General features: G+C 51.1%; 1 protein-coding gene across 3 annotated transcripts in view; it reads left to right on the forward strand.

Moving 5' to 3' along the window:
- Positions 1–869: 869 nt before the first annotated feature.
- The window catches only part of LOC106554603 (C-type lectin galactose-binding isoform-like), a 13,834-nt gene continuing 4,562 nt past the window's right edge, over positions 870–10,141 (forward strand). The window contains exons 1-3 of one of the 3 annotated variants that reach the window (XM_087722606.1): positions 870–1,106; positions 4,559–4,632; positions 5,501–5,595. In XM_087722606.1, coding sequence (XP_087578732.1) covers positions 4,575–4,632; positions 5,501–5,595 — 153 coding nt within the window. In that variant the 5' untranslated portion in view covers positions 870–1,106; positions 4,559–4,574. Of the gene's footprint in view, positions 1,107–3,172; positions 3,321–4,558; positions 4,633–5,500; positions 5,596–10,141 lie in introns of those variants that run through there. The other 2 variants (XM_087722608.1, XM_087722607.1) reach the window with 2 other exon arrangements.

Below are 10,141 nucleotides of genomic sequence, written 5' to 3' on the forward strand. Positions count from 1 at the left end.
ACTATAAAATGAGTTTCCTCCACAAAATGTGTTGGGGAAACTCAAGTGGTGAGAAATAATTGCTTTGGCAACTGCTCAGAAACAGGCTGCCCTTCTGAGGCTGAACTCCCTCCTCTCTCTAGCAAAGAGAAACGGCAAGATTTCTTCAGCTAAAGCTTAAGAGGAATGAAAAGAAAAGGAGCGGATGGTTTGCAAATCAAAACAACTGCAGATTGAACTGTTTTCCAAATTTGATACATGTCTACCATTTGAGGATGTGCAGGAACTGGTGGGGCCTGAGCTTGTCTGGTCTGTTGGACCAGCAATTGGAGTTACACACACACACACACACACACACACACACACACACACACACACCCTTGGGACCCTAATCCCGGTGGCAGCTGTGGGGCAGAGGCCTGTTGGGAAATCGGGACTTGGGGGTGAAGTGGCCCATACACCTGCATGGGTGCCATCTGCAGAAGGGAGGCTGGCATCCACTGACATGGTACCCATCCTTGGTCTCGATAGAAAGCCCACCCCAGTGGGATTTGACTCGCTGGTGGCTGGCTGGGGTTGGAAACTCCACAAACCTTTTGCTGCAGGCTGGACACCAGCTGGCAAAGCAAGTTGTTAGATCCTGTGTCCCTTTGGCTAACGGGGGCTTCCCATTGGTCCCATTCCAGCAGTGAGCTTGTGGGTTGACCTGCTTTTCACTGTATGGAAGGAGCCACTCCGGGGTGCTACAGGGTCTCAACCCGGGAAGGTGAACATTGGTTGGGGCAGAGTCCACCTGGGAAACCTGGTGCCAAGGCAAGAGCTTGGCCCACTTAGAGTTAGCTGTCCGAATTGATCTGGAAGGCTGGGCAGTTACTGGCCGTGTAAAGGAGGTGGGAGTCCCCAATCTTCGGAGGGCTCGATTGGCGTCTGCATTGGTCTCCTTCACTCGTGGGTCAAGGCTTACCTCACACCCATCTGTGGTTTCAGCAGCATCTCCTTAGGGGAGGCTTCGTCCTTCAGGGTCAGGTCTGCCTGTGAGATTCGCCCAGAATTCAGCTCTTTACGCCTGGCTCCCAGCTGGCGTTCCCTCTCGGCGGCCTCCTCGGCTTCGATCAAGACTTCGGAAGGTGAATAGATGGTCTCTCCAAAAGATTCTGTCCTCTCCTGCTCCCTCTGTGGGCTTCTTCTCTTCCTCCACCTTCCCTGAGTCTTTACAGCACCCGGGTTCAGGACCCTGGAGAGCACCCTGGAATTTGGTGAAGCCTTTTAATAGCGATTGGGGTTAATGTCAGGGTTCCAAATAGCATCCAAAAGTCAATCAGACTCTGAGGCAAAGGATTCCTCAAAGTTCCAATTTATGAAGGATGACCTTGGCTTTCTAGAAAGAATGTTGTTATGGCTACATCACATCTCACTCCGTACAATCTCCCCCTCCCCTTTTCCCACCAGAGAAAATGCCTAGAAGAATAATGGAAAGTGTGGCAGGCCTGAGATCCAAAAGGAAAGATGGCTGTGGGCCTGACAGGAGGAGGAGAGATAATCCCCTAAAAAATTAGGAAATCCCTCTAAACTATCCATAACTGGTCAAATCTGGGAAACGATGTTTCCATTCAGAAAAAAAAAATACAACCTAGTGAAAGATGGCTAAAAGCCCAACCTGTCCATGGAAAGAAGGGAAAGAGAGAGAAACTGATCCCCCAGGCAAAACAAAATTAAAACAATACCCACAAATCTTCACGCCACTGAATGAATCACCACTTCTGGGATTATCCCTTCAACAAACAGAATAAGGAAAGCCAAACTAAATATCTGGGAAAGATAAGAAGAGAGATCGGTACAGCTACCCACTCTGCATATGTCCATGTACTCCCCGCATGCACGGCAGAAACCTGAAGACCAGCTGGCCGGCAGAAAGCATGGGCTCATGCGCAGCAGAGCTGAACCCGGCCGAGGGCTTGTATGCCATCAGAGAGGGCCCTGTGTGCCACTTCTGGCACGTTTCCCATAGGTCTGCCATCATGGCCCAGGGTCATTTCAGACAAATGGTTGTCAGTCCCTTTTTGAAAGTAGTGTGTACTTTACACAACAATTGTATTGACTTCGTTCAGATGCAACTGAATAAATATTTGAAGATGAGGGAGTTTTCCATATTTACACAGAGTGCAGTCTTGCAGTCTGCTTTGGTATGTTTAATCCGTGTTTGCCCTTAATTTTATTTGCACACCTAATAGGTCAATAAACTTCTGATTCTCAGGAACGATAAAGAATTGCCCAATCAATTAAAGAAACGGGCAGCATTTTCACCATCAACTCAAATAAAAAAATGAGGTTAACTCAAAGTAAGATGGGGAGGGGGTGTCTTCTGGGATACCACGACCCCCCACCCACCCAGAGGGGGGCAGTTCCAATCCTCCTGACCTCCCGTAGGAGTCCAAGGCCTGACTCGGCCACTTGGCTCGGGGCTCCAATGGAGGGGTTTCCCTTAGGGGACCCTTGATAGATTATATCAGGTCCTACCTCCCCCCTTCTCATCCTCCTCCTTCCCTCCCCATCATTTAACTGTCATATTTTGGATTTTTACAGTTTTGCATAAATTGGATAATTTTATAAACCAATGAATCAATAAGGCAAAATGAACGCAGGGCGCGAATGCAGCTGAGAATCAGGTTTGGATTTTCCGAGGAAAGGGGGGGCTTTTTGGTCCTTAGTTTAGGGGTCCTCTCCCCAAACCAACTTCTACTACATGGGTCTTAATAGGGGGGCTCCCCTCCCCAAGGATTTTTTTTATTAAAAGTTTTAATGAGTTCTACAATTATATACCTTTCCCCTTCCCTCCCTTCCCCCCCTCCAACCTCCCAGAGCAAATACAGGGTATAAACATTTACAAACCCCCCCCCCCTTGAGGATTTAAGGAGGTTTGAGGAAACTTCCATTTGATGCCAAGCTTTTAACGTTTATCTTATGATATACAATAGATGTTTTATAATCGATGTCGTCATTATTGTTGCCAGCCAGAGTTTAATGTGATATGGGAAGATGTTCCAGTGGTTTGAACAAATGAACCTGATGCTTACATAGGGATTCAAGGGGGTATTTACCTTTTCCTTGGAAAGAATGGAAAAAAAGCTTAATTCTGCTTGATACACCAACACACCTTTCTCAAGAAGAGTATTTCCTCCTTCCCTCCACTCCCCCCACATAGATCCACCCCCGGCCTTGCCTTTAAATGCCTCCATTCCCTTTGCTGGAGGGGAGCCTGGAGTTGCCACTGAGCAGACTTTCTACCTGTGGAGGCGAAGGGACAGGTGAGTGGGGCTCTGCCACCTGTGGGCACCTGGCAGGTGAGGCCCCTGCAGCAGATCTCTCCTGCGTCTCTCTCTCTCCATCTGAAGGGACCTCTTGCAGGGGGCTGCGGGGGATGTCCTGTTTGCAGCAGGGGATCTGCGGGAGGGTCCCTCAGGAAAAAAAGAGATCTATTGGGATCTACATGGGAAAGAGAGAGAGAGAGACCCACAGGACTTCTCCTTCTCCTTCTCCTTCTCCTTCTCCTTCTCCTTCTCCTTCTCCTTCTCCTTCTCCTTCTCCTTCTCCTTCTCCTTCTCCTTCTCCTTCTCCTTCTCCTTCTCCTTCTCCTTCTCCTTCTCCTTCTCCTTCTCCTTCTCCTTCTCCTTCTCCTTCTCCTTTTCCTTTTCCTTCTCCTTCTCCTTCTCCTTCTCCTTCTCCTTCTCCTTCTTCTTCTCATTCTCCTCCTCCTCCTTCTCCTTCATCTTCTCCTTCTCCTCCACTTTCTCCTCTTCCCCCTTCTCCTTCTCCTCCTCCTCTCCTTCTTTTTCTTCCTTTCCCCCTCCTTTTTCTTCCTCTCCTCCTTCCTCTCCTCCTTCCTCCTCCTCCTCCTTCCTCTTCCTCCTCCTTCATTTCTTCTTCTTCTTCTTCTTCTTCTTCTTCTTCTTCTTCTTCTTCTTCTTCTTCTTCTTCTTCTCCTCCTCCTCCTCCTCCTCCTCCTCCTCCTCCTCCTCCTCCTCCTCCTCCTCCTCCTTCTTCTACTACTACTACTACTTGTCTTGCTCCTCCTCTTCCTATCTTTTCCTCTCCTCCTTCTCTTCCTTCTCCTCCTTCTTCCTCCTCCTTCCTCTCCTCCTTCTCAACCTCTTCTTCTTCCTCTTCTTTTCCTCCTTCTCCTCCTTCCTCTTTCTTCCTCTTCTTCTCGTCCTTCTCCTTCTTCCTCCTCCTCCTTCTTTCTCTTCCACTTCTTCTGCTCTTTCTCCTTCCTCCTCCTCTTTCTTCCTCTTCTTGCCCTCCTCCTTACCCTTCCTCCTCCTCCTCCTTCCTCCTCCTCCCTCTCCTCCTCCTTTTTCTTCCTTCTTCCTCCTCCTCCTTCCTACTGCTCCTCCTCCTTCTTCTCCTTCTTCCTTTCTTCCTCTTCTTCTTCTCCTCCTTCTCCTTCCTCCTCCTCCTACTTTCTCTTCCTCTTCCTCTTCTTCTTCCTCCTCCTCTTTCTTCCTCTTCTTCTCCTCCTTCTCTTCTCCTCCTCCTCCTCCTTCCTTCCTCCTTCTCCCTCCCTTTACTCTTCTCTTTGCAGGGAAGGAAGGAAGACTATGGGGCGATTCATCTTTTTGACCTTCAGCTTGCTGGTCGTGGCCCTCTGCCTAAGAGGTAAGTTTGAGGAGGGTCTCCGGGGTCAGAGAGGACGAAGCTCTTGCATTTCATCCCCTTCCTTGTTTGACCTCCCCAGAATCCTCACTCTGAAGTTGCTTTTCTTCCTGCTTGGCTTATTCTGCAATTTAGATCCCTCCTTTTCTCTCTGCCCCAAAACGCAGGGCCTTTTGCTACCTTGCAAAACAAAATACAATCGAAATTCAGAATCATTCATGAACAGTTAAAGGTTTGGCAAAACATCTGTCCTTTTCTCCATTAAAAAGCTGCTTCGACGGGACATAAATTACATGAACAAATAGAGTTGAAAGAAAGAACAGCCAAGTGGGGCTAGGATCCCTGTCCCTGGGACCCACACAAGAGCTGAGACCCTTTTCCAGGGACCTGGGAGCTGAGGATCCAATGGGGGGGAGGGGCTTGTTCATAAGGACCCCTCCTGGGCAGTGGGAACTGGTGGGCAGTCCCGCAAAAAATTAGCTACTCAGCCATTCAGGGTTTGAGTAGTTATGGATCAGGCAGGAAGCCAGTGCAGATCCTTCAGAAGACACCCACTAGATCCCTGTCCCTTGCACCAGTCAACAGCCTGGTTCTGGAAGGAATCAATTTTCTGGCTCAGCATAGTTCAGTGAAGGAGAGACCAACAAAGCTGTGGGGTTCACACAAGACTAGCAGCTTGAAGGGAATTAAGCAAGGCCAACCCTAACCAAGCTTTGGACTATCTGCAAATGCAGCCACTCTGTCCGAGGCCAAGTCAGTTTCAAAGATGTTGGTAGCTCAGGAGATAAAGCATGTTCTGCAGACCCAGCTGTCTCCTCCTCCTCCTCTTCTCCTGGCCATCTTCTCATTGGCTTTCTCTCTTCCCCCACAGGAGCCGAAGGCTATCAGTGTCCTCTAGATTGGCTCCCCGGCAATGGGGTTTGCTATAAGGTCTTCGCTGAAGGGAAGACTTGGAGCGATGCAGAGGTTAGAAGGGCTTTTATCTTGGCCCAGGGGGAGGAGAAGTCTAGGTGGAGCCTTGAAGACCCTCAAAGTCACCTCTGGCTGGGCTGAAGTGGAGGGCCACCAGGATGGGTGCATGAAAAGGGAACAAAGATCATGATTTTAGGACAGTCTGAAATTCAAGTATTCTACGGAGTGTATTATGGTTTGTCCAGTATCTGTTGGGCAGAGTAAGAGGCTGGAGGCTAAAACATACAAAGAACAGTTGCAGGAATTGGGTTTGACTATTGTGGTGAAAAGAAGGACCAGGGGAGACATGACAGCCATCTTTCAATATCTAAGGGGCTCCCACAAAGAAGAGGGATAGGAATAGCAAGAGCCCTTAGACTTACCATATATACTGCTCCACAGAGCTTTCACAGCCCTCTCTAAGTGCTTTACAAAGTTAACCTATAACCCCCAACAATCTGGGTCCTCCTTTTACCCACCTCGGAAGGTTAGAAGGCTGAGTCAACCTTGAGCCTTGTGAGATTTAAACTGTCAAATTGCAGGCAGATAGCAGTCAGCAGAAGTAGCCTGCACTCCAGTGTGCCACCGTAGCTCAAGTACGTATGTGTGTATGTATGAAGTGGGTTGCTCCTGGTTCGGCTGAACTGGTAGTGATAATTGGCTGTGGGTTGCCAAACCGGTAGTGATGGCTGGCTGGCCATGCCCCCAAACTGTCCCTCTCCGACACTCATCCTGCCTTGCATTTGCCATGTGCATCCACAGAACTGCTGCCTCCTGCCTACATCTGCAAGCATTTGCGCTAGCCTAGCCCCCTTCCCACTGGCCAGCGTCTCCCAAAGCTGCTGCCATTGCATCCTCAGAGGGGACGGGGGTAGATGGAGAGGGCAGAGGTGGCAGGAGAGGGCGGCATGCCAAGTCCCAGAGTGAGAAACCAGAAGAGACGCCTCCCTTGCTCTCCACTTGCTCCCCGCTGGAAATGTCTGGGTTTAGTTTGGATCTGGGGCCAGCCAAGGAGCCATTCAGCTTCATCAAATTTCTGCAATGGGTAAGATGAGCGGTGGAGACAGGAGGTGCCCAGCCAAGCAGGGCCTGGGTGGGCTGCGGAGTGCAGAGCCAGGAAAAGCCATAGGTTTCCTAGAAGGAATTGAAGCATCCAACTTTGCAGCCTGGAGGCCACGCCTGTCTTTATAAATCCGGTGGGCAAGTGGGGGAGGGGAGAGAACAACGGGAAGGAAAGGGTGGGAGATAGGAAAAATACAGGCAGAAACCCTGGACTGTGCAAGCAGGGTGGGAGGGAGGGAGGAAAGTTCACCCAATTTTGTCTAGGGACAAGGTGGGGAGGAACCAGCTGCAACCTCCAAACACCCCCCCAAGCACAGCGGGAGCCGTGGGAAATGTGCCCAGAGGGATTTCATGTGCTTCATCAGCTGCGACCACAGTGAAGGGGTGGGGGAGTGGCTGTCATCGTCCAAAGGTCATTAGTTCCTCGTAGGATCCCTGCTCCAGAGCTTGTCGGGTGTGAGTCGTTGTTGTTGAAGTTGGACCTTGGGGGTCAAGCGGGCTTGCTGTTAACGTACCTACCTCCCAACAGCATTGCAACAGCCCTCCCCTCGCTCCTCGAGTCGGTAGCCGAGCTGGCGGTGGAGTTCCCCAGGTTTATGGTGCTGGGGGACTTCAACCTGTCTACGATTGGTGAACGCTCTGATGGGGCGCAGGAGTTCATGGCTTCCATGACAGCCATGGACTTGACCCAAGTAATCCGGGGTTTGACTCACTCAGCAGGTCACACACTTGACCTTGTATTCCTCTTGGAGCAGTGGAGGCGTGATCTAGAATTGAGGGGTATTAAGATCCTGCCCTTGTCATGGTCTGATCACTTTCTACTGAGGCTTGACTTTCGGAAACCAATCCCCCACTGTAGGGAGGAGGAACCGATTAGGTGGTTCTGCCCCAGACGCCTGATGGACCCTATGAGATTTCAGACGGTGCTTGGAGTGATACTTGACACTCTTGTCCACAGTCCGGTAAAGTCCTTAGTCGCTGCTTGGAATACAGCAGCAACGGGGGCTCTAAACCGGATTGCGCCTTTGCGGCCTCTCTGAGGCAGCGGATCCAGGAGAGCTCCTTGGTTTACCGAGGAACTCCAGGAGATGAAGCGCCAAAAGAGACATCTAGAGTGCCGCTGGAGGGCCAGTAAATCTGAGTTAGACCGAGCACTGATGAGAGCGTATATCAGAGCCTATCTCGTGGCAATACGGGCGACGAAATGTTCGCATTTTGCCGCTCTTATTGCGTCCGCTGAATCACGCCCAGCTACCTTGTTTAGGATAACCCGCTCCATCCTGAAAGGGAGGGACACGGATGAATCTCTGCAAGGTAGAGCTGAGGAATTTGTTCAGTATTTAACAGATAAAGTCGCTCGAATTCGGACTGATCTGGACTCCAATTGCACGGTACCAGCCGAGGTACCGGGGGAAGGTCTTGAGCGGAGTTTATGGAATGAGTTTCAACTTGTCATGCCTGAGGAAGTGGACAGGTCCATGGGAGCGGTGAGTGCCTCCACTTGTATACTGGACCCGTGCCCTTCCTGGCTGGTTTTGACCAGCAGGGAGGTAACACGCGGCTGGATCCAGATGATAATTAACACCTCTCTCCGGGAGGTATCCTTCCCGCTCCTCTTAAAGGATGCGGTGGTGAGACCGCTCCTGAAGAAACTGTCTCTGGACCCAGCCATTTTGGGTAACTATCGTCCGGTCTCCAACCTCCCCTTTGTAGGGAAGGTTGTTGAGAAAGTGGTGGCCTCTCAACTCCGATGGTCCTTGGATGAAACCGATTATCTGGATCCCTTTCAATCCAGTTTCAGACCTGGCTACAGCATGGAAACTGCTTTGGTCGCGCTGATCGATGATATCTGGCGAGCCAGGGATAGGGGTCAGTCCTCTATCCTAGTGCTCCTTGACCTCTCAGCGGCCTTCGATACCATCGACGATGGTATCCTTTTGCGATGGTTACGAGAGGTGGGAGTGGGAGGCACCGTTCTTCGGTGGTTCTCCTCCTACTTCTTGGAGAGGTCGCAGTCGGTGTTGGTCAGAGAACAGAGGTCGACCCCTAGGCCCCTCAATTATGGGGTGCCGCAGGGCTCGGTCCTGTCCCCCCCTCCTATTTAACATCTACATGAAGCCACTGGGTGAGATCATACTGCAGTACGGGATTAAATACCACCAATATGCGGACGATACGCAATTGTATCTGTCCGCCCTGTGCCATCTCAGTGAAGCAGTAGAAGTGATGGGCCAGTGCCTGGAGGCTGTCAGGGTCTGGATGGGCATGAACAAGCTTGCACTCAATCCTGACAAGACCGAATGGCTATTGATGTTCGCTCCCAAAGATTGGCAAATTATTCCATAATTTGTTCGCAACTTAGGAGTCCTCCTGGATCCACAGCTGACTTTAGATCACCAGTTGTCGGCTGTTACCAGGGGGGTTCTAAGACTTCAGTTAGTCCAGAATGCAGCCACGTGAGCGATTGTGGGTACATCTAGTTACACCCACATTACACCTATCCTCCGCGAGCTGCACTGGCTGCCCATTGGTCTCTGGACTCGCTTCAAGGTGCTAGTCGCTACTTATAAAGCCCTACATGGCATCGGACCTGGGTACCTGAGAGACCGTCTCCTGCCAATTACCTCCCAAAGACCAATTCGATCGCACAGGCTTGGCCTTCTCCGGGTTCCATCTGCCAGCCAATGCTGGCTGGCGACCCCCCAGGGGAGAGCCTTCTCTGTTGCTGCTCCGGCCCTCTGGAACGATCTCCCCATGGAGATCCGGACCCTTAGACATTTTAGACATTTTTTTTTTAGACATTTTATTAGGATTTATAGGCTGCCCTTTTCCCTGAGGGGACTCAGGGTGGCTTACAATCACAGGGAAGGGGGTGCAATATCAAAAGACAAACAATGTGTGAACAGAAGAAAATAATAAAACACAACTTTCATTCAACAGTCAACACTCGGGCGGGTAAATTGGGAACCTATCCCCAGGCCTGATGGGAGAGCCAGGTCTTGAGGGCTGCGCGGAAGGTCTGGATGGTGGTGAGGGTACGGATCTCGACGGGGAGGTCGTTCCACAGGGTCGGAGCTGCAACAGAAAAGGCTCTCCTCCGTGTGGTCGCCAGTCGGCATTGACTGGCGGATGGGATTCGGAGGAGGCCCAGTCTGTGCGATCTAATCGGTCGGAGGGAGGTGATCGGCAGAAGGCGGTCTCTCAAGTACCCAGATCCACTACCATGGAGTGCTTTAAAGGTGGTCATCAGTACCCTGAAGCGCACCCGGAGATCGACAGGTAGCCAGTGCAGCTCGCGGAGGATGGGTGTAACGTGGGCGAACCGCGGTGCGCCCACTATCACTCGCGCGGCTGCATTCTGGACTAACTGCAGTCGCCGGATGCACTTCAAGGGCAACCCCATGTAGAGCCCATTGCAGTATTCCAGCCTTACTACCCTCCCGGCCTTCCGTAAAGCTACTAAGTCCTGGCTGTTCCGGCAGGCTGGGGGTTGTTGAAG

This window comes from Thamnophis sirtalis, unplaced genomic scaffold (genome assembly GCF_051295495.1).
Source record: "Thamnophis sirtalis isolate CommonGarterSnake01/CBP01778 unplaced genomic scaffold, rThaSir2_p1.2 scaffold_9, whole genome shotgun sequence".
Taxonomy (NCBI): domain Eukaryota; kingdom Metazoa; phylum Chordata; class Lepidosauria; order Squamata; family Natricidae; genus Thamnophis; species Thamnophis sirtalis.